This window comes from Dama dama, chromosome 10, assembly GCF_033118175.1.
Source record: "Dama dama isolate Ldn47 chromosome 10, ASM3311817v1, whole genome shotgun sequence".
Classification (NCBI taxonomy): domain Eukaryota; kingdom Metazoa; phylum Chordata; class Mammalia; order Artiodactyla; family Cervidae; genus Dama; species Dama dama.
Genome location: NC_083690.1, coordinates 3,762,052 through 3,784,711, shown reverse-complemented (window position 1 = coordinate 3,784,711; position 22,660 = coordinate 3,762,052). Strand labels below are relative to the sequence as shown.

At 58.1% G+C, this 22,660-nt stretch overlaps 2 protein-coding genes across 3 annotated transcripts; both read right to left on the bottom strand.

The window, feature by feature from the left end:
• Positions 1-8,213: 8,213 nt before the first annotated feature.
• Positions 8,214-16,490, bottom strand: AMDHD2 (amidohydrolase domain containing 2). 2 transcript variants are annotated; one of them, XM_061152619.1, is made up of 11 exons: positions 16,356-16,490; positions 16,142-16,278; positions 15,922-16,061; positions 12,555-12,609; positions 12,167-12,379; positions 12,001-12,089; positions 11,780-11,924; positions 11,584-11,691; positions 11,352-11,420; positions 10,495-10,596; positions 8,214-10,110 (listed from the first exon to the last, which is right to left on the bottom strand). In XM_061152619.1, exons 1-11 carry the CDS (start codon positions 16,436-16,438, stop codon positions 10,022-10,024), a joined length of 1,230 nt encoding a protein of 409 aa, XP_061008602.1. In that variant the 5' UTR covers positions 16,439-16,490; the 3' UTR covers positions 8,214-10,021. The 2 variants fall into 2 exon arrangements, with proteins under 2 accessions (XP_061008602.1, XP_061008603.1); XM_061152620.1 differs by lacking the exons at positions 8,214-10,110; positions 10,495-10,596 and adding an exon at positions 11,099-11,238.
• A 154-nt stretch (positions 16,491-16,644) lies between these two features.
• Positions 16,645-22,036, bottom strand: ATP6V0C (ATPase H+ transporting V0 subunit c). Its single transcript, XM_061152617.1, has 3 exons — positions 21,796-22,036; positions 17,521-17,704; positions 16,645-17,397 (listed from the first exon to the last, which is right to left on the bottom strand). Exons 1-3 carry the CDS (start codon positions 21,872-21,874, stop codon positions 17,193-17,195), a joined length of 468 nt encoding a protein of 155 aa, XP_061008600.1. The 5' UTR covers positions 21,875-22,036; the 3' UTR covers positions 16,645-17,192.
• Positions 22,037-22,660: the final 624 nt, after the last annotated feature.

Here is a 22,660-nt window from a genome sequence, read left to right as displayed (position 1 = left end):
AAGCTGAGGCATAGCATAACTCTGTAGCTTTCCCTGAGTTCTGTATCACCAGACCCAGATCTTGATACTCACATGCCAGAGGAGTTCTGTATCACCAGACCCAGGATCTTGATACTCACATGCCAGAGACTGTGCTTTGACAATTAGACTATATGACTTCTATTTGTCCAGGCATCCAATCCTCTATTTACAAACCTTAAAATACCAATAGGGAGGGACTTCCCTGGTGGTCTAGTGGTTAAAAGCTTTCTCTACCACGAGCCTGGGGTTCGATTCCAGGTCAGAGAACTAAGATCCCATAAGCTGCGTGGCACGGCCAAACATTAAATAATAAATAAATAACCGGGTAAAAAGGCAAATGTAACCTCCATCCCTCAGAAGGCTCCTGCTCTTCTGACACTCATTTTTTTCACTTAACAATGTACCCTCCTGTATCCTGTCCAGCTCTCGGGATATCTGTCTTACTCAACTGTAAGGGCTAAAGATGATTCCACTAGAGGAAGACTAGAGTCTATGCCTCCATGTTCAGCCGGTCAGTAATGACCAACTCTTTGTAACCCCGTGGACTATAACCTGCAAGGCTCCTCTGTCCATGGATTCTCAAGGCAAGAATACTGGAGTGGGTTGTCATTTCCTCCTCCAGGGGATCTTCCCAACTCAGCGATCGAACACACATCTCCAGTGTCTCCAGTATTGCAGGCGGATTCTTTACCACTGATCCACCTGGTAAGCCCCAAATCTATGATCAAGCTCCCACCTGATACTGAAGTGGTTCCCAGACTTTTATGTCATGAACAAGGCCCTGTAGGTCAATCTGGACACACACTTACTTCCTTCCTTAAGATAAATTCTTAGCAGATGGAAATGGGGGTCAAAACACCGGTATCCTTCCCAGGACTTTTGCTGTAAATTGCTCTTTGCTACCCCACTCCAGGTACTGTAACCCTCAGGGGACACAAAGGCAAGTCCAAGGTAGACACTGCCCTTACTCCCATACCAAGCCACATCCAACAATATTGTACATCAATAATACCTACTGTATATTCAGAGCAGTGTATCGGATTTTGCCCCATAAACAACAGGTACTATGATCATTCTTTACACAAGGAAGCCAAGGCTTCAGTAACTTGGTTACTCTTGGTCATAGAGTTAATAGGTTACAGAGCACAGGACTCAGAATGAGCCCGACCTACACCGACACCCTGCTCTCAGTCACTGGACTCAGCTGCCTCAACAACCCTTATTTTATACATACTTCAATCTTCATAAACTATTAATACCTTGTCCTCAAAGAATTCTAACCATTTTATCTTCTCAGAACAACCTGGAGAGACTCAATGTTTATTACCATCTTAAACATGAAGCATCTGGTCCCATCACTTCATGGCAAATAAATGGGGAAACAATGGAAACAGTGTCAGACTTTATTTTGGGGAGCTCCAAAATCACTGCAGATGGTGACTGCAGCCATGAAATTAAAAGACGTTTGCTCCTTGGAAGAAAAACTATGACCATCCTGGACAGCATATTAAAAAGCAGAGACATTACTTTGCCAACAAAGATCCATCTAGTCAAAGCCATGGTTTTTCCAGTAGTCATGTATGGATGTGAGAGTTGGACCATAAAGAAAGCAGAGCACCGAAAAACTGATGCTTTTGAACGGTGGTGTTGGAGAAGACTCTTGAGAATCCCTTGGACTGCAAGGAGATCCAACCAGTCAATCCTAAAGGAAATCAGTCCTGAATACTCATTGGAAGGACTGATGCTGAAGCTGAAACTTCAGTACTTTGGCCATCTGATGCAAAGAACTGACTCACTGGAAAAGACCTTGATTCTGGGAAAGATTGAAGGCAGGAGGAGAAGGGGATGACAGAGGATGATATGGTTGGATGGCATCACTGATTCGAGGGACATGAGTTTGAGCAAACTCTAGGAGTTGGTGATGGACAGGGAAGCCTGCAGTCCATGGGGTCTTAAAGAGTCAGGCACGACTGAGCAACTGAACTGAACTACATGTGAAGAAATTTGCAGACTCTACGTAAATGTGCATGTCAATATACACATAACTATAGACGTCTGAAAATATCTATCTCACAAGCACCCTTTCTCAGAAAGTTACTGGAGGATGAGCTCTGCCACATGAGGAAGTAAGCACATAGGACCACGAAGAGGAGTCCCAGAGACTGTCCATTCAACAAGCATGCACTATACCTCCTCTCCATGCAAAGCACTGTGCTAGACACTGGTGAACAAAAACAAAAATCTCTGCCCTCATGGTACTCTGATACCACCAGTGGAGGGCAGACAGTGTGTATGGAGGGGGCCGGGGAGGGCAGCAAGCATCATAAATAAGCAAATCTTATGGGATGTTGGAAGATAAGTGCTGTGAGGGAGAAAAAATCAAGTAAGTGGGGCCTCAGGAGTACCCAGAGAGATAATGCAATTTGAAATGGATAATGGGGAGAAGTCCTAAGATTCCTCAGACACAAGGAGAACAGGCTTCAGAAAGCTCCCCCAAAATACTGAAAATGATAGCTTCTATGAGAGATTTCACCATGTACAAAATTTAATTAAGGAAAAAAAATGAATTAAGGGACTTCCCTGGTGGTCCAGTGGTTAAGAATTCACCTGCCAATGCAGGGGACTTGGGTATGAACCCTGCTCCGGGAAGATCCCACATGCTGCAAGGCCACTGAGCCCGTGGTCTGCGACAGAGGCCACTGCAATGAGAAGCCTGTGCACTGCAAGGAAAAGTAGCCCCTGCTCACTGCAACTAGAGAAAGCCCGCACGCAATATCAAAGACCCAGCACAGCCAACAATAAACAAATGATAATCATTTTTAAAGATTTTTTAAAAAAAGGAAAATGATCCTTCCATGCAAGGTGGCTTCTTAAAAAACAAAAGTGAATGAAGAGATTGATAGACGGATGAGGAAAACTTCAGAAAAACAGCCATACCAGAAAGGAAGCACCATCTGAAGTTCAGGAGGCAGCTCGCTCATCTCAGCCTGAGTGATAGTTACTCGCATGCACAAGACAGATGCATTGATTCAACCGGTAATTACTGCGCCCTGGCAGGACCTGGAGAGGAAGGAGGGTAAGAGACAGCTGAATCTTTCCCTCTTTTAACAGAAAGGCAGCAGCTAATGACCACAAGCAATACAGCAAGTCCTAAAGTACAAAGATATTATTTAGAAAGATGGACATAAATAACAGACTACTTCCCGGGAGAACCAGCGGTAAGTGGAACGTGGCTAGAGAGGTGGAGGTGAGGGGGTGCTGCTGTTTCTCATTTCCAACATTTCTAGGACTAATTGGCCTCTTAAACATTGATGTTTATAATAATGATTAATAAAATGAAGAAGAAAGAAAAATATAAAATTATTTTTTAAAAGATTAACAAAATGGTGTATCTTCTTCGTGGAAATTCTAAGAAGCTCTCACCCTTGAATGTAAAGCTGCTGTGTGAGGATGTCTATGACCACATGGCTTTATTATGAAGCAAAAAGCAGAAAAGCCAAATTAAAAAAAAAAATGAAAATACTTATTGAGAGAGCAGTAAATTAGGTACACTCGTCCTGAATTTTCTGCAGCTGCTGAAAAGCACAAGGCAAAGCTCTAACACAGAAACTAAGTATAAGGGCAAAGATGCAAGCTGCAGAATATGAACTGGAGTCTTAGATTTTTTTTTTTAATTAGAGTCTATGACACCAAACCATGGCCATGGTGATCTTGAGTTATTGAAAGAGAAAAAGGGAGGGGAACAAAGCTTGAGGGAAAAGTCTGTAGTCAATGCTAGAGCCCACTGGAGAGCAGGTGGGGAGGATTGAGCCCGGTCAGACTCAGGGGCAGGGGAGAGGGGAGGCTGTGACCCTGAAGGTCACTGAGCAGCAGCAGGGAGGGGCAGGTGAGAGAAGAACGCAGGACAATTCTCAGCCTTCACAGGGCAGAAAGGCAACCAGCGTGCGGAGCCCAGGTCAGGCCAGGCTGCTCTTCTCACCTGGGGAGAGGTCGGGCACCCACTCCATGGATGCCTCTGGCTGCCCATCCCAGGGCAGTGGGCAGGAGGGCAGATGGACTCACCTGGCCTGGCACAGGTCATTGGCGCCCCAGCTGGAGGAGAGAAACGGCCCTCTACTCCCTTCCCTGGGCAGAGCCTCTGTCCCTGACCGGCTCAAGGGTGACCTCAGGCCAAGAGTGCATTGGCTTGGCCTGACATTGTGAGGTCAAGTTCCGCCCAGGGCAGGGCAGGAGGGGGCCGGGAAGCACATGGCCCACAGGTGTGGAGTACTCACAGCAAACCGGGCCCTGTGCTTGCACTGTGCCGTTTTCTATGTTTCAGTCACTTCTATGACTCTTGGGGCACAAAGGAAGAAACTGGGGTTCAGAGGCTACAGAACCTGCCTAACATCGCAGAGCTAGTATGTTAATTATCTAGCACTGTGAACAAATCATCCCAAAACATAGAGGCATGAAACAGCACACACTGATGCTTTCATGGTTCCTGTGGGTCAGGAATACGGGAGCAGTTTGGCTGGTGGGTTCGGGCTCAGGGTCTCTCATGAGCTTGTGGGCAAGATGGTGGCGGCGGCTAAGTCATTGAAAGGCTCGACTGAAGCTGCAGGATCCACTTCCAGGAGGGCTCATTCACCCAGCTGCTGGTGGAAGCCTGGGTTCCTCATCACGGGGGCCCCTCCGCAGGGCAGTCTGTCTCCGTGCCATAGCGGCGGGCTGTCCCCGGCAAGAATGATTCCCCAGGGAACACCCAAGATGGAAGCCACAGTGACTTTATAACCTAATGTCCGAAGCAATACGACATCACTTCTGACAGTCCGCGGGTCACATGGGACCTCCTGGTACCAGGTGAGAGGCACTGCAGGAGGGTGTGGGTTCCAGGAAGTGGGATCACTGGGCGCCACCTTCTAGGCTGGTCACCACAGCTGGTCAAGGGCAGAGCCAGGACTCCAGTTCTGCTGGGACACAGGGGAAGACAAAAGAAGAAGGGTGGCAGGCCTGCACCCCTGGAGGTTTGTGGGTCTGGAAAAAAAGGGCTGTACCTGGGAATAGGCAGGCTGGGAGACCAGTCAGGGCGCATCCAGTTAGGGAGAGAGAAGGGGACTCTCCAGGCTTCCCAGGTGGCGCTGTGGTAAAGAATCTGCCTGCCAATGCAGGAGACGCAAGAGACACAAGAGATCCCTGAGTTGGGAAGATCCCCTGGAGGAGGAAATGGTAACCCACTCCAGTATTCTTGCCTGGAGAATCCCATGGACAGAGGAGCCTGGCAGGCTGCAGTCCATAGGGTCGCAGAGTTGGACATGACTGAGTACACACACACAGGGAACTATCAGGAGATCACGGCTTGGAGAGCACGCGTGGTCTCTGCCTCTGCCTGCCAAGTCCCTGGTCACCACTCCCGAGGTTCTCAAGATGCCTTTGCTCCTGGCTGCTGGTGGATGGAAGAAAAATGTCAGACTCAGCCAATGATTTCCAAGCCATCTGGCTAAACATCCTCCCATATGAATCATGCTTTGTGAGGAAAACATTAGATTGGAATTCTGGAAATAGAAAGTTGCCTGAGGTCTCAGGTAAGTGCGCTTCCTTCTCTAAAACTGGGTTTCTTCTTGGGACTTCCCTGGCAGTCCAGACTTCATGCTGCCACTGCAGGGGGCACGGTTTGGGTTCCACCCCTAGTCAGGGAACTAAGATCCCACAGCCTGGACAACGTGTATGTGTTGGGAGGGGGAGGGCAGAACTGGGCTTTCTCAGCTTTAAAATGGGCTGACTCCTCAAATCAATCAAAACTCCAAAGACTGAAAACATGCGGTTTGATCAGCATGTGGGGCAACAGCACCTTCATAAAATGATGGTAGCCGTGGGGAGCCCAGGCCTAGTCTCTTCTCCCTAGAAGATACAGTGGGAGAATAACAGAGCCTCCTAATATGTCTACACCCTAATCTCCCAACCGGTGAATATGCTGTCTTACATGAAAAGGGAGAATTAAGGTTGCTTGCCAGGGAGCTGACCTTAAAGTCTGGAGATCATCCAGGTAAGCCCAATACAATCACGAGTTATTAAGGCAGCAGTCCCCAACGTTTTTAGCTCCAGTGACAGGCTTCATGGAAGACAATTTTTCTATGGACCAGGTAGGAGGGGAAAGTTTGGGGATGATTCTCATAAGGAGCTTGCAACCTAGATCCCTCGCATGTGCCGTTCACAGTAGGGTTTGTGCTCTTATGGGAATCTAATGCCACTACTGATCTGACAGGAGGCAGAGTTCAGGCAGTAAAGCAAGTGATGGAGAGCAGCTGTAAATACAGATGGCTCCTCGCTTGCTCGCCCACCCACTGCTCACCTCCCGCTGTGGGGCCCGGTTCCCAGCAGGCCAGGGACCAGTACCTCGGCCTGAGGGTTGGGGACCCCTGCCTTAAAGAGGCAGAGTGGTGGGACGTGAGGCTGGCCCACCACTGCTGGCCAGTGGGAGGGAGTCATGAACCAAGGAGTGCCGGTGGTGTGCATGAGCTGGTGATGGTCAGTGTCTTTCTCAGAGATGTCACAACCCTGCCTTCAGGCCACTGAGGCCTATTTTTGAATTTGACCTCCAGAATTGTAAAGTAACCAGTTTTTTTTTTGTTTGTTTTTTTTTTTAAGCCACTTAGGTTTTGGTAATTTGTTCCAGTAGCACTAAGAAATTTTTTTTTCCAGCACTAAGAAAGGGGCCACAGAAGCCCCATCTGAGGCCACAGAATGGAGAAGGAACCCACAGGACCCAAAGGAGTGCCCAGGCAGGGCCCCCTGCAGCCTTCTAGACACACTTGAACACCAAAGTTCACAGAATTCCCTGTCCGTCACTCCACGGTCCATCTTCCCCAGGGCAGCTGGGGTTGGGTGGGGAGGAACTCAATAGGTCCACGGTGGGTAAGTCAAGGAATATCCATCTTGGAGAACACTGGACACCTTGTTAAAACAGTGAGACAGGTCCACATACACCCACCTGGGAAGCTCTCCCCTTCATGTCGTTCAATTCAAAAAATTAGTGAATGGCAGAACCGTATTACAATTGCCAATTCCGGCTTGTAAAACAAAGTCGTAAATGTGGAAAGGGGTCCAGGACCACGTTATGAAGTACCACACCCAGCTGTTACAGGTTGGGGGGAGCGGGGCGCCGAGGGGCGTGGAGAAGAGGACGGGGGTCCAGGCGCTACAGGTTTGGGAGAGGAGGGCAGAGGAGCGGGGCCGGGCTTCCAGTTCCCCGCCCACCCCTTGAAGACGTCAGAGAGCTCCGCGCGCCCCTATTGCTCGGCCGAGGCGCAGCCCTCCGCAGGGCGGCCCTGATTGGCCTGAGCCAGAGCCCCACCCAGGGCGCGCGAGTCTTCAGGCGCCGCCCCTCCTCCGCGACCCGCGCACCCGCTCAGGCCAGGCGCCCGAGCCGCGGCGGAGCGAGTTGGACCAGGTTCGTGGTGGACGCCCGGCCTCTCGGGCACAGCCCGGTTCGGCGTTGTCCACACGCCTGTCCCCAAGCCGGCTTCTCCGGCTGTAATCACTGCACACGCCTGCAGCCGGCTCCCAGCCCACAGCCCACCATGCTGCCGGGTGCGCTCGGGGCCTGGAGACCCGTCATCTCGAAGACAGGCCCGAGGCTTCGGGAGGGAGCCCCCAGCAACAGCCAGGGGAAGCCTCACAGCGCCCGGGCTCGGCCGCCGGGTGGCCCCCTCCCCCGCCCGGGGGAGTCGCGACGTGGCGGCTGCGTGGGGCCGACATGTCCCTGCAGAGCCTCTTACCCACGTCCACCCACACCCAAACAAACCACGAAGAAGCTGGGAGCATGCCAGGTCACCGCCCCGATCCCACCCCAGCTTCTCCAAATGGTGAAAGTCGCCAGCGCTCACTAGTGACTCAGCATACACCTGGCGTCACCTCCCCCCACCCCCCCACGGCCACATCAAGGCAAGCCTGTCCCCCTACTTTACCACTTTACCTGAGTCTGGCTCCACTGCCACCCCACAGGGTCTCCTTACTACCCACGCGGGGCACCCTTGTGTCTAAAACCCAACAGCTTCAAACTCAGACAAGTGAGCGAGGTGGGTGACGGGGTGGGAAGGGGTGGAAGCGAGGGCGTCCTTGGTGCAGGTCGGCTTTGTGGAGACCTGGAGACGATGCCGGTGAGGGCTGCACAATGTGAACATAGTCAACGGCCACTGAAGTCTGCACTTCAATATGGTTACAATGGCGAATGATCCGTGTATTTAACATCAAAAAAACCCAAACCAAAACAAAACCCAATGCCCCACCTCAAAACCCACACTCCCAGCCCAGCTGCAGGGCTCAGTTCCCCATGCCATGGTTCCTCTCCAGCCCCAAAGTCACCCCCTTCAACCCCACACTAAGCCTGAGCCCTGGGCCTGGGCAGGGCAGTTCCCTTGGCCTCCAGCCCACCCTCCCTGATGTCACCCCCCTGACCACCACGTCGATGGGCCCCTCCGTGATTCTGCAGAGGCAGCGTTATCAGAAGCCCCTGGGCGGGCAGTCAGGCCACATTCTGGCCAATGTTCACCAGCCCTGGGACCCCATGCTCCCATTTTGCCAGCTGACAAATGAGGCTGACAAACAGGAACACCCCCTTTGGACTGTGGACAGACAGAAGGAAGGGAGGGGGTAATACACTAGAACACCTGGAGGAGGCCTTGGGCTGAGCAGGTGGAGGAGCTTGTGTTCCTCTGGCAGGTGGCCCCCAGCCCCAGATCACCCCTCAGCCCTGCTCTTCCCAGAAGTCGCTGGGACCTGCAACCATCTTTGTCCACTTGGGCCCAGACATCTCCTTTAGTGTCTGGAGGCAGGAGCAGTGGCTGGGGCCGTGGACAACTCTGCCCCAGACCTGCTCCCCTGTGAAGTGAGAAGGGGCGCCCACCCAGGACCCAAATGAAGGGAAGTCAAGACGACCCCAGGCTTGGGGCTGCACCAACCCCTGCTAGGTCATGGTCCTCACAGCCAGCAGGGCACCCCCGAATCCCCCACCCCACACCTCAAAGTTGCTCTATCCAAGGAGCCCAAGAGCCCATGCTCCCAGCATGGGGGGGCTGTCGCCAGGGCCAGGGCCACAGAAGGCACAGGATGACACTGATGGACAAACACAGAGGTAGGGTGGGGGACACACACTGAGGACCTCGAGCTGCCCACCAGCACCAGGCAGGGTCGCCCACATTTCTGCCAACCCTGGGGGCACATGGATCATTGCATCCGCTCAGGAGTCAGGTCAGGAAATGGGGTTGGAACCCTAATTATCCCAAGGGCTCAAGGCAGCGTGGGACTGCTGGTTGGGCAGGTTGACCAGGGTCAGCGCAGGGGCCCCAAGGCCAGTGCAGACTACTCTGGAGGTCAGAGAGGAGGGTCCAGTGCTGGGTCTAGGTCCAGCCAACTCAAGAGTGCAGACAATGACCCACAGCACACCCTTGCCTCCCAAACCCTCTGCGGTGCCCACCGGAGGCCCCTCCCTTCTCCAGCTCCTTCCACCATTTCCTTGTCTCCAGGAGCAATGGATCTCGTTCTTTCCTGAACATTCCAAGATGTAGCTCCCTTTCCCTCAGCACCACAGGCAAACTTCTCAACCCTCACACTTGCTCCCTAAGCCCCTTCCTCCAGCCCTTCACTCCTTTGCAACCGGCCCATCTGCCTGTGGGCCTGAGGCCTCCAACACATCTGTCTAACAAAGAGGGGCCCCACTGCCTCCACTGAGCCCAAGAATCCCACAGGCAGGGTGCTGCGGCCACTCCCAACCCTAAGGGACAGATACCCACCCGCCCCCACAGAAGGGCCACGGGGTGAGGGCGGAACAAAGTCCCACTGTGAAGCAAAACTCAGAGACCAGGTGCGTCCCTACGGGGCACACATTTATCCAAGCCGCCGCCTCTGGGCCGAGGCCTCCACCTGGGCCGGGGTTCCCTTCGCTCTCTGGAGACCAGCTCCCCGATGCCCAGCCGACAGTGTCCAGCTGGGGCTGGGCATCCCCTCCAACGATGGTCCTGGGTCACGGCCTGGCCTCCTCCGCCTGCCATACCAGCTCGCCCGAGATGTAGGTGGCCCGGACGTGAAGAGAGTCGTCGAGCACCACGAAGTCTGGGTCAGAGTGGAGTGGTGAGAAGGGGGCAGAGGCAGGGTCGCCGCTGCCCCACCATGAGGCTGGGGGGGTGGGCGGGGGAAACCGAGGCCCAGAACACGATTTCCACGGGACACCCTGGCCCATCACAGACCAACTGAGGCCCTGGGAGCAAGGCTCCTGGCAGCAGAGGGCAGACAACAGTGCTCCCACACACCCTTGCCAGGCCCATCTTGGAAGCCAGAGGCCTGGCCTGCCTGAGGGGGAAGAGGGACAGACCAAGGCCCTGGCCAGGCAAAGCCCCTGGGAATGGGGAAGCACCTGCCTCCGGCCCACCTGCCCCCACCCTGGCCCTGTCCCAGGCCTCCTGGGAACCCCCGGGCCACCCCCTGTTGCGCCCTGACCTGCGTCAGCCCCGAAGTCCAGGGTCCCCTTGCGCTTCTCCAGCCCCAGCAGCTGTGCTGGGTGCAGGGACGCGGCCTCCAGAGCACACTCCACACTGCAGCCTGTTTGGGGACACGGGTGGTGGTGACCAGCCATGACCCCCGGCTGGCTCTGCCACTCGATAGGGTGGGGGTGGGGGGAGAGGGGCAGACAGAGTCCTGGGTGGCCTCCCGGATGCCCAGGGTCCTGCTTCCAGGAAGGGTGCTCTCTCTGGAAGCCAAGAGGAGGGGCTGAAGGCATCTGGGCCCCAAGTGTTTTGTAAGTGGGGTCCCTGCAGAGCTGGGGTGGGGCATGGTGTGAAGAGGGTCCCCAGCGGGGTGCCCCCCAGCCCTGGAACTTCAAAGCCCCCCTCCCCCCAACCTGGGGATGCTGCTGGTACCCCAATTCTCTCCAGCCCCTGCTTCACTCCCCAAGCTGTCATCTGCCTCCTAACCCGTCTCCCTGCTCCTCCAACTAGCATCCTGGACCACAGTGCTCCCCGCAGCCTGACACCCCAGCCCCAGGGCACTGCGTAGAGCCTCGCAGGGCCTGGCCCACCACGGCCTCTGCCAGACACCCCTCCCCCTCACAACCACAATCTCACAGGCCCCACCCTTGAGTGCTGTGGCTCCAGGGCCAGTCGCTCTGGGTTCCGGCCCCCTGCTGGTTCGCGCCGCTCTCTCCTTCTGACCGAACCTCCTGCAGGCGGGACCCTGGCCACATTCCTGGGGACCCCACCAGACATAGGCCTTGGTGGTTCCTGCCTCCAGGCTCTCCCAGAGGCAGCCTCTGCCCCACCGCGGGGCACACACGTGGCAACACCCCCAGCCTCACTGACCTGTGGCCTGCAGGAAGTGCCGCACGCAGGTATCCATTGGGGCGATGCTGCCGCTCAGCGTGCTGGTGCCTTGAGAGCAGAGAGGGCAGGTTCTGGGGGCGGGAATCGGGGGAAGGACACCAGGCGCCCGGGCCACCCCGGGGGTCAGCAGCAAACACCTGGGTTCTCACGTCCCACCAGCGTGCCAAGTGGCTGACCTCAGGCTGGCAGTGCTGGGGACAGGGTCACTTACCTGCCACATAGGCTGTCAGCCCATCCACCTCCACCTCCTGCTGCCCCAGCGTGTGTCGGCCGTTGCCCAAGCCCAGTGCAGGGACAGCATCAGTGACCAGCACCAGCCCTGCAGGGGGAGGGGCCTCAGGAGCTGCCCCACCGGGTCTTCCCACCCATTCCCGCCCATTCCCGCCCCGCCCTGCTCTGCCTCTCACCCTTGGGATGGGCCCGGTGGGCGATGCGCAGGGCGGCTGGGTTGGTGTGTATGCCGTCAGCGATCATTCCATAGAAGATACGGCGGCCTGCAGGCAGCCGATCGCTGGTCAGGAGCCCCACGATGCCGGGGTCACGGTGGTGGAACTGGGTGGGGGCAGGAGGGGGCAGTGAGTGACAGCAGGGCCCCGCCCCCCTCCTCCAGAGCAGGCCCGGGACTCACAGGCAGCATGGCGTTGAAGAGGTGGGTGATGAAGGTGGCCCCGCTCTGCACGGCTTTTTCCGCAGTCCCCAGGTCAGCCACCGAGTGCCCTGCGGGGACCCAGACTCAGACTCAGCTCTGGGAGCCGGGGCAGACCCCCTGAGGCAAGAACACCCCCCTCCCTTACCTAAGGACACACAGATGCCGAGGGCCGTCAGCGCCCGGATCACCTCGTGGCTGTGGTCCAGCTCGGGGGCCAGTGTCACGATGCGGACATTGTCCAGGCCCCCGTAGGTGGCCAGCACATCTTGGAAAGCGTCGGCCTCAAAGGAGCGCAGATGGGCCTCCGGGTGCGCACCCCGCTTCTCCCGGCTGATGAACGGGCCCTCCAGGTGCACCCCTGGGGGGAGGGGAGGGGCTGGTTCTAGCAGGCCCCCCGCCCTGCAGCCCCCACCCTGGCCCCTCTTGCCTGCCTGCCCTCCCTCCCTGGTCGGGCATCTGGAAGGCAAGGGGCTGCCAACAGGTCCCCAAGGAGCCTCCCAGGGTAGGGACGGGGAGAGGGGCGAGCCACTCACCGAGGACCCCTGCCCCATGGGGACCACCACTCTTCACGGGGATCTGAGGAAGGACCTGGGGGGAACCAGCTGTTAAAGCCCTGCCCCCACGGCCCAGCACCCAGAGGTCACAGCCCAACCAAGGTTAGCGGCCGGAGTTCAGAGCCCAGCCCCTGCTGGCCTGCCCTCAGGTGTTAGAAGATGGTTGAAGGCCTCAACCACAGGAAGCACAGCAATCCAGAAATGACCTGGGGGCGCGGGACTGGCCTGCCCGAGATGACCCAGAGGCGTGGAGACAGCGCCCAGGCAGGGGGCAGGAGCGGGGCAGCGGGGTACTCAAGGTGGCCCCGTCAGACAGCAGCCAGGACGCAGCGGGCCGCACACCAAGGGCCTGGACGCAGCCAGGGCTACCAGCCTGACGTCACCAAGCTGCAGACCCAGGAAGTGGGGCTGAGGCAGGAGGCATGCACGCCATCCAGGCAGAGCGAGGGGCCAAGGCAGCGTTGAGTGGCCGGAGAGCTCAGGCAGCAAGGGTGCGGCCACGCTGTGTCCGGGTCTGAACACCAGGGGCCAAGTCACCTGTGTGTGACAGGCGCTCAGGTGACACATCTCAGAGGTGGACAAAGCAGGCAGGAGTCCCAGCCCACACCCCCCTTCAACGTGGAGAAGGACAGGGATTTTTAAGAGGCTTAAGCTCAGTGGGACAAAGACAACAGGAAATAGACAGGCTGAGTCGGACGCCTCACTGGTGTCCAGGCGGGCGTGGGCAGCCAGGGCAGCGAGAGCAGGGGGCTAAAGCTCCCACAGGAAGACAGGACGGATGGAACCTTCGCGGAACCCCAAAATTCTGAACCCAGAGGGAGACACCAGGCTGAAACTGTGGGGCTGAGTCAGCAGATCAAAAATCTAGGCAAACAAAGAAGGTGAACTCAGAGGAAAACAGAACTGACAGATGAGAAAATGACTTGAATGTCTTAATAACTGAGTGAATCAGAACCACGGGAGACTCTGGGGAGGGTGGGGGCCAGAAGGATGTGAGACAGGGCTGGGGGCTGCCGAGAAGCTAACGCGCATCTTTCCCAGCCCGTTTACACTGCCCTAAACCAAAAAACAGGAGTGTCGGTACAACTTTTAGAGATATGGAGACAAGTTCCACAGGTTAGCCGAGTGGAAAGTGACCCTCTCTTGGAGGGAACTGGTGGGAGCAAAGGGCTGAAGTTTTTCCTAACGGGCCAAGTGATACACGTAAATTCACTACAGAGTTAAAGAGTGAAAATAAGAAAAAGAGATAATGGCTGAGTTTTCCCAGAAAAGAGTTTTAAAAGAGAAAGACCGAGTAGACAGAACAGACAGTCTTGGAGCAAAGGGAATGAGGCACGTGCGAAGCAGGAAGGCAGCAGAAAGGGCAAGGTACAGAGGGCCTGGCTGAAACCCTGAGGTGCCTGATGTTGACTCAGCAGGCAGTGGGGCTGAAGCGGAGGACAAGGCGCTCTGACCCTCCTCCTGGAAGGGCAGGAAAGGTCAAGGCGGGAGGAGGAGACCCCAGAGAAAGAGCAGGTGGCCTCAGTGGACCTGAAGAACTTCTGACCAACTAGCAATCCAATTCCGCCCACTGTTAACAGGCCCTGGAAGAAGGCGGGCAGAACAGCAGGAGCAGCGCTTGGGGGCCTGCAAGTGAACGGTCCTGTAGCTTCTACGGCGATCACCTTGTATTAACATTTTCATATTCAAAACCCTCCTCAATTTCCTCCACAAATCAGTTTACTATCTACCTCCCAAGGCACTTCTGAGGGGTGACCAGTGCTGGGAAGAAAACGTTAAGATGGAAGCCCTACTGGCCGGAAACTCCTTCCCTAAGATCAGGATCCTCGAAGGTGCTGTAAAGAAGCTGCAGGCGCCCACTACTGGGGCCAGCAGAGCAAAGCAAAGGCCTTCGGGGCAGAACACCTGGGGGCAAAGGAGGGAGCTGCCTGGGCTGCTGCAGGGGAGCTGGAGAGGGGTGCATGGTGGGCAGAGCCAGGCACCCGGGGAAAACACCCGGGCAGGAGCAGGGCTGGGACAGCAGTGGGGAGACTGGATAACAGCCACGAAGCACCCCCTGATGGGGACCGGAGAGATGAGGACAAAGAATAAGGGAGCAACAGAGTGGATTTGTTCCCAGGTCCCGAGCAGGAAGATCACGGCCTGATGACTAAGAGAGAAAACACAGAACTGGGGCCAGTTTGCAGCAGGAAACTCAGCTTGGTTTTTGACACCGGACTCTGTGATGAGAGAGTCGAGGGAAATTTCCAGAAAGATGTGCACAGCTGACATCTACCAGAGGCTTAATATGAACCGAGTGTAGTGCTGAGCACACAACACTAATAGATGGATTCCACTGTTGTTCTTCAAACCTTAAACCTTGTTTAAGTTTTGACGAAAATGAGACTAGGAAACAAGAAATGAACGTCCCGTGTTGCTCAGCTGACAGATGAAGTCAGCAGGCCGGGACTGAACCCAGGGAGTGTGGCCAACCTCCCCCAGCCCTGGCTGTGAGTCTGTGCACACCCCAGATGGGGACCCGGTACCAGACAGGCAACCTGGGATCCTGGGCTGGACCCTGTTCTGGAGGAAAACTACAGAACTGGGACATAAAAGGTAGAGGAAAAGACAACCTGATTAACTTTGAGAACTCAAGAACTCTGTGCTATTCGTGTTACCACAAGCGTTTGAAAAAGTTTAGTACCAAATAAACAGGCATGATGTATGCCTGCAACAGTTCAGAGAAACAGAACAATACACAGAACAAGACAAGACGGAATAATACAATGTGATAAAGAGCAAAACCAGAAAACCTGGGTACAGAGTGAAACTTCTTAAAGGAACAATGGACCTTGGACAACTAAATCCCAAAACTTAAAGAAGTGAAGATTAGGGGGTGTGGACCAGAGCAGCAGAGGAAGCCTGGGGTGGACAATGGGGCTCCTTTATGAAAGCTGTTCCCAGGAGCTGCCTGCCATGGACCGCTTTGGGGATGAGCAGCTAGGATGTGGCAATCTGAAAGTCCCTGGGGCGGGGGATGGACACACACGACTGAGCGGAGGCGGCGGTTTCTGGTGCCTGGAGGCGGCCGGCATGCAGGCTGGGGAGGGCTGTGTGGCAGGTGAAGGTGCTGAGGCTCGGAACGCGGAAGCCCGCGGGCACCGCCGCAATGGCAGACCAGCCAGAGGGCCACCTGGATGAGAAAAGACCGGGAGAGGGGCCCAGGCCCGGGGGAAGGCGGCCAGCAGGTGAGGCCAGGCTCGAGTGCCAACCGGGTGCTGGCTAACCCAAAGAGATGAGATTTGAAAATCAAGAGGCCAGGTGCTCACGGAGCCTCCTTCCTTTGAGGCCGGGAGGCTGACCTCACCTTGTGATAAACCTCCAGTGGTGATGTGACCAACGTGGGGCAGAAAGAGGTGACTCCATGCGACAGGATCCTCCGGGCCACCAGGGCAATCCCCGAACCCACGTCCTCCGAGGCCTGTGAGAAGTCAACGCCAAACCCACCTGCGGCCACATAAAAGAGGGGCTCGCCCAGGGATCGGAGCTCCCTCTTGGGGTCCCCGCCCCGCGGGCCCGGGCCGCACCGTTTATCTGCACGTCGATGAAGCCGGGCGCCAAGATGCAACCGCCGCAGTCCCGCTGCTGGTCAGCCACGCGCCGCTCCTCAAAGAACAGCTTCTCCGGGTCCAGGATGCGGCCCCCGCGCACCCAGAGGTCCTCCCTGCACACAGAGCGGGCGGGGGCTCGCGTCGCCAGCCCGTAGCCCGCCCGCGCCCCCCGCCCCGCACCCGCGCCCACCTGAGCAGCGCGCCACCCCTCAGGATGCGGCAGTTGGTGAACTGGATCACCGGGGCCCGCGCCGCGCCCTGCCCGCCGCGCATCCTGAGCCCAGCCGAGCGGGAGGCGCCGGGTTCCGGCCTGGCCCACGTGACCCTCAGCTGACGGAGGCGCAGCCACGTGACCAGCGCGCCCACCTGACCCGCGCGGCCCGCAGTGACGTGGCGGCGGCTTCAGCACCGCCCTCCGCCCCTCCCTCCTGGCGTCCCGCCCCCGCGCCGGGGCCCAGACAGCGACCCACACACAGGAATCCGGTCAGATCTGAGAGCTTTATTGGACACAGAGCGGCACCAGGGCCCACGGCCCGGCACACTGGCCCGCGGCCCAGGGCAGCAGGAGGTGGTTCCATCCAATGGGTCTCAGAGTAAACGGTAACCGCACAACGCAACAACAGTCTACCTAAGGTTACTATAGAGTTGGGAGACGGAGAGCTGCTCCACAGACGTATGAACAGGTCAAATCTTTATAAATAAACATCCAGTGAAGAGAAAATGACAACTCTAATTCATCCTTATACACAGAGCACTCTAGGGCAGATGGGTGGGGGCGGCCGGAGGCCTGCGTCCTCACTGGTCAGGGCCGGGATGGGGACTGGTGGGCCCAGATGTCCACAGCACGGGGCGGGGCGGGCAGGGGCGAGGCTGGGGCAACAGACGGTGGGCACTAGGACACTGCGCATTTACAAGACCGACTACTGGCGGGCGGCTGCCCCGTGCGTGTGTGTCAGGCTGTTTGTTGTGGAATGAGGAGGGGGTGGTCTTGACATCAATCGTATTCTGTGGCTGGCGGCCCACAGGGCTACTTTGTGGAGAGGATGAGGGCGACGATGAGACCGTAGAGGCCAAGCACCTCCGCGAAGATGAGAATGAGGATCATGCCCACGAAGAGCCGCGGCTGCTGGGCAGTACCGCGCACGCCCGCGTCCCCCACGATGCCGATGGCGAAGCCCGCTGCCAGCCCGCTCAGGCCCACGCTCAGGCCCGCGCCCAGCTGAAGGAAACTCCTGGGGGAGAGAGGACACAGGAGGCACGTCGGTCCACCACCAGGCACCAGCAGCCCACCCAAGGCCCCTCCCCGCCCACAGCTTCGACCCAGGCGGGCAAGGGGAGAGCCCACCGGCCCTCACCTGTAGAGACTGATGCCGTCATTCAGGGAATTGGCAATGAGGACTGCCACCACCAGGCCGTAGATGGCGATGATCCCGGCCATGACCACCGGGATGATAGACTTCATGATCATCTCTGGCCGCATGACAGACATGGCTGCGATGCCTGTGCCGCTCTTGGCTGTACCATAGGCGGCACCCAGGGCTGGCAGGAGAAAGCGAGGTGAGCCCAGAGAACCTGGGGCCAGGACCCGGCAGGCAGCTTTTGGTGTACTCCAGGGCCAATGCAAGTTCTCACCTCCGAGGGTAAGAGGGCCGGAGGTGGCCTCTGGAAAGACCAGCCACAGGCCAGCACTTGGGGTCTCCTCTGTCCCTCCCCCAGAGGCTCTCCTGGCTGTCTAGCCTACCTGGGCTCTTTCGCTCCTGTGGAACCCCACCCCAGGCTCACCAGCACTCCCAAGGCCTGCTACACAGATCCCACGCTCCCACAGAGCCTCAGACCCCTAAAGGGGCGCTGGGATAGGCTGCCCTGCCACACGGGCAAACGGGTAGCTGGGCCCCAGCAGCAGTGCAGATTCCAGGCAGCTTCTTGCCTGTCTGGGGTTCCAGGCTCGTTCCCAAGTCAGGAAAGGCCTGGAAAAGCACAAGCTGCATATCTCAATGGCCCAGATGTCCAGCCAGGGTCAGCCCACCAACCCTGGGACATCAAAATAGTACACAGAGCCCCTGCAGGGCAGGGTCAGGGCAAGCTGGCCTGGCAACTCACAATCTAGGCCAGAACTTTGTCCACTCCCCACCTGGCACGTGGTAGTCCCCACAGCTCCGGCCCCGGGACATGCTGCACCCAGCGCTGGTGTATTTGAGAGTTCCATCAGGAAAGGCCCTCCTGGCACACAGCAGGCCAGAACCCTCGAGTTCGAGGACAATCTCAACCAGACAAAGGCAATCAAAGAAAACAAGGGACAGGAAGGACACTGGGCTGTGAAGTCGTCACCCAGGCCGACCCCAAGGCCTCCGCAGACACCTCTGAGCAGCCCAGTTTCTCCGGTAAGGCGGGAGTGGGTGTCTAGGCACTACAGGGTTCCCGTCTCCCCAGCCATAGTCCCTCCTCCCTCTTCCCAGGGTGGACTGCCTTCCAGAAATCCCCCTCCTCCTGCCTGTCCTCCAAGTCTAGAAAAACGTTTGCAAGCACAAGGGAAAGCCAGAGGAAACCCCAACAGGACACCTGACTGCTGCCTGCCCCCGAGGCTGAGCAGGGGCCGACCTGCGGCAGAGGTGGCAGGGCCAGGACAGCTGCAGACATTCCTCTGGACCTGACTCACCTAGCCGGGCGGCTAGATGACTAGTCTGCGCTCACTGCAGAGCAGCAATGAACCAGAGGGGCTCTGCGCCTGATGAGGAGACAGATAACGGCCCCTCCAAGCACAGCAACACATTCAGGAGAGTGGGGAGGTCTGGGCAAGGGCTTCATACAGGAGCTAACTGAGCGAAGGTATGCCAGTGAGGTGGCGGACATAGAAAGATAGGGCAAGAGAAAAACGACAATTCCAGACCACATGGAGCGGAGACACTGGGCAGGGAGCAGAGGGAAACAGCCGGCAGGGGCAGGGCCAAAGACCTGCATGGTCGCCGCCGCCCCATGCGCTCAGACGTCTGGCCGTCAGGTGCTGGTCTTTATGAAGCCATTCCTGGAGTAACAGGGCATTTTTTGGCTGCCTCCTGCAGGCGAAGCACCACAGCAGGCCAGTGCCGGGGCTCACTGCTCAAGGGCAAGGGCACAGGAACAGGCTGCTGCATGGTGCCGGGTGAGACCTTACAGGGAAGCTAGCATCCCAGGCAGTGGGCCCAGCAAGGCTGCAGTTGGGGAGTCAGCTAGTGAGCGGGGCCTATCCCCACAGAGGGCAGCACAGAGATAATGTGGCTGGGGGTGGGGAGCAACCAGAGGAACGAGGGGAAGGAACAGGAAGACTGTCAGAAGGAGAAGCAGCCTGGCCTGGTCAGGCCTTGACACCAGCTCCACAGGCCAGGCCGGAAGCGGTTCCAGATGGTGCAAGACAGGTCAGGAGATGGTTCTGCAGGCCCACGAGTAGGAACGAAGCCACTGACGGGCCTGCGGAAACAGGACGAAGAAACAATCTACAAGACTTGGGTCACAAAGTAAGAAAAAAAGGGGAAGCTGGAATGGGAGACGGGGATCCGGCGTGGACCTCATCCAATCCAGGCAGGCCAGAGCATCTGAGCCAAGGGTAGCAGACACAGACTGCTGTCATCCTGGCAACACCTGAAGCCTGGAAACTGCAGGCAGGCACAAGGAGGTGGATTAAGACAAGTCCTGGAGAAATGGGCTCAAGAAAGAAATGAAACCAGAGTTTGACCCAGTTGGACAAGTGTAAAGAGTTGGCAACTGCATGGCCACAGTAAGCCGCCTATGGGGCGGGGAGAAGGGTGGAGCTGTGTACAAGCCAAGCAGAGCAGGTGGCCCCCACCCCCAAGAGTCTGGATCACTGCTACCCTATTCTCAGGAACTTTCAAAGGCCTACTGGTGAGGGCTCCGCTCAAAGGCACCAAGTAAGTTCTAGAAAGAAGGGGAAGCGAGGCACCTGGTGCCCGGAAGGAGGCCAGGAGCTGGATACATAAAAAGGCTTGGGGGGAAACAAAGCCAGAATTCACATTCCATGCGGGCAATGTTCTTGTCTTGCTCACTGATGTCCCCCAGTGTCTGGCACCCAGGAGTTCAACTGAGATTGGCTGAATGGCCAATGACAGACACAACCCACAAGTGGCCAGGCACCGGCCCTGGAGGTATTCTGGAAGCAAACAGCAAGAGACTGGAGGAAAAGGAGGTACAGCTGCCTGCCACAAGGAGCGGGCACAGGCGGCTCTGGAAGGTGAGGAAATAGTGGGCGGCACCCAGGGTGGAAGGGGAAGTACAGGCATCTCTCCCACCACAAATGACCCCTAACTCGACCTGATGGGAAGGGCAGTGCCCACTCAGCGGCTTGTGACCTGCGGCAGGCAGGCCCGGGCAGAAGGAGGTCCCCACGCCCCCACCCCACTGGTGTTTACAGTCAGCAGAGACTGTTTGGAGTTCAATCCCTGCACATACCTGCACAGGGAGCCTCTCCAGTCCCAGATAGGGTGGGGCAGAGCGAGTCATCAAAGCCCCAAACCAGACGAACCCAAGGAAGCCTGGACTAGACCAGGCCAAACCAGTCCGTGGGACTGTAGGGTGGACAGGACTCACTTCCCTGGATCCCACATCCCCGGCTGGCCCCAAGTGCTCCTCTCCCAGAAAGACCAATTTTCACTGAATTTTACACCCAGGACTGTTAAGACCCCACTTCAAAACTAGAGGGCCACTTAGAACCCTGGAAGGCCCCCTTCTCCATTCCTGGGGCAGCCCCTCCCAATTCCAGGCCTCAGGGAAGGGGAGAAAGGTCATTCATTCATTCAGGCCTGAAATGAAGACTCCTCCCAAAGAAAAAAGCTCAACCCCCTCAACGCTGAGGCTCCACGCTAACTCGCCCATCCAGACAAGCGTCCACACACACAGTGCGGAGGCTGGCCTGTTCCCCGGACATCCACCCTGCGCCCTCGGCCTGTCTGACCCACCTCCACCTCTCGGCTCCACTCCCACCTCTGGGTTCCTGCCCTGCTCTCAAGACCAACCTCTCAACCCAGCTTTTCCTACCAACCCACACAGCCTAGTGTTGAGAAACACTGACAAGCCCTAACCGGAAGCACATGCTTAAGTGCAGACCCACCTGAACGCCCCCCCACCCCCGCTGCCCCATGGAGGCGGGGGGACAGGCCGCCACAAGGGCGAGGGCTGTGGACCTCCGCGGGGAGCACCCAAGCGCCGGCCCCTTGTGGGGGCAGCTTTCCGAGGCGTGATGTCACACCTGCCAGCAAGATGGGGGGGGGGGGCGGGTGCGGAGCAAGCGCAGGACCACGGGCCCCCACCCCAGTCTGCTCCCGCCTCTCCCGGGACTAAGATGGCAGCGGCGCCGCCGCCCCTCCCCCGCACCGACGAGACCAGCTGGCAGGTGGCCGTCCGGGACACCCTGGGACCCACACCTGGGCCCAGTCCGCAGGCCCCGCTCTCCAGACACCCGACAGCCCCTGTAGCCCTCAGGATCCCGACACCCCACCCCCCGCAGTCACGTGAGACCCGGGACCCCCCCCCAACAGCTCGAAATTACGTCACAATGACGTCACAAGCCGAACCCCGGGGAGCAACAGGCACGAGCCCCGCGCGTCCCCCGTCCCCCGGGTCCCTCCTGCCACGGCGCTCACCGCTGAAGACCATGGCGGCTGAGGCGCCCATGACCGCGAAAAAGGAAGCGTACTCGGGGCCGCTCTTGGCCTCGGACATGTCTGCGGGTGGGGAGGGGGGCGAGATCAGCAGGCCAAGGCCGGGGCGAAGTCGGGCCGGGCGCGGCGAGCAGCGGGCTGCACGAGGCGACCTGTCCGGCGGATGCGAAGGCGACCCGGCCCGTCAGCCGCTGCGCTCTAAATACCAGCACCGCAGGACAAAATGGCGGCCGCGGCCGCGTCACATGACCGGAGCCCCGCCCCTGCGGCCCGCACCACTCCGCGCGGGCGGGGGTGTCCGCGGCGGGGACTCCGGGCGCCCCGCCCCGCCGGCCTGCACCCCGGCGCACCGCCCCGCGCCGGCCGCCGCGGGCGCCCCTGGGACCCCGCCGCGGTGGGCCCGTCCGGTCGCAGGGCCGGGGCGGGGCGGGGCGGGGCGCGCCTTGATTAACATACGGGGCGGGGCTCTCGGCGCCCCGCCTTCTCTGCGGCTGCGCGGCCCCGCGGGGGGTTCAGTTACGATCGTTGCGTTTTTCTACGGCCTCCGTGTGGAGCCCGGCCGCGGGGTTCTCACGGTCCAGCCCGCAGGGACTCAGGACTGCGTGCGGTCTACCCCCAACGTCCTCACACCCTCCGGGGTGACCTGAGGGCGGAGCCGGAGTCGTGTCCCCGCTAGCGCCGCCCCCAACCATCCCCGTCCCCTGCCGACCCCGTCTCCAGTCTCTTCCAAGCCCGCCGGCCCCCGCCCAGCAATTCGGGATTTCTCCCGTGGCTTCCGAGGAAAAGGAGGGCCCCTATGCTGCATCTGTGCCCTCCTTTGCATCAGGGACCTAGACTGCTGTTTTGG

What these genes read in the sequence shown, in the direction of transcription:
- AMDHD2 (XM_061152619.1), bottom strand. Translation starts at nt 16,438, where the DNA reads ATGCGCGGCGGGCAGGGCGCGGCGCGGGCCCCGGTGATCCAGTTCACC. An exon ending in TCTTCAACGCCATGCTGCCT is followed by an intron (nt 11,925 to 12,000) that starts GTGAGTCCCGGG and finishes GCCCCCACCCAG; the next exon opens with TTCCACCACCGTGACCCCGG. An exon ending in CCACCGGGCCCATCCCAAGG is followed by an intron (nt 11,692 to 11,779) that starts GTGAGAGGCAGA and finishes CTCCCCCTGCAG; the next exon opens with GGCTGGTGCTGGTCACTGAT.
- ATP6V0C (XM_061152617.1), bottom strand. Translation starts at nt 21,874, where the DNA reads ATGTCCGAGGCCAAGAGCGGCCCCGAGTACGCTTCCTTTTTCGCGGTC. An exon ending in AGCCGCCATGGTCTTCAGCG is followed by an intron (nt 17,705 to 21,795) that starts GTGAGCGCCGTG and finishes TTCTCCTGCCAG; the next exon opens with CCCTGGGTGCCGCCTATGGT. An exon ending in GACGGCATCAGTCTCTACAG is followed by an intron (nt 17,398 to 17,520) that starts GTGAGGGCCGGT and finishes TCTCTCCCCCAG; the next exon opens with GAGTTTCCTTCAGCTGGGCG.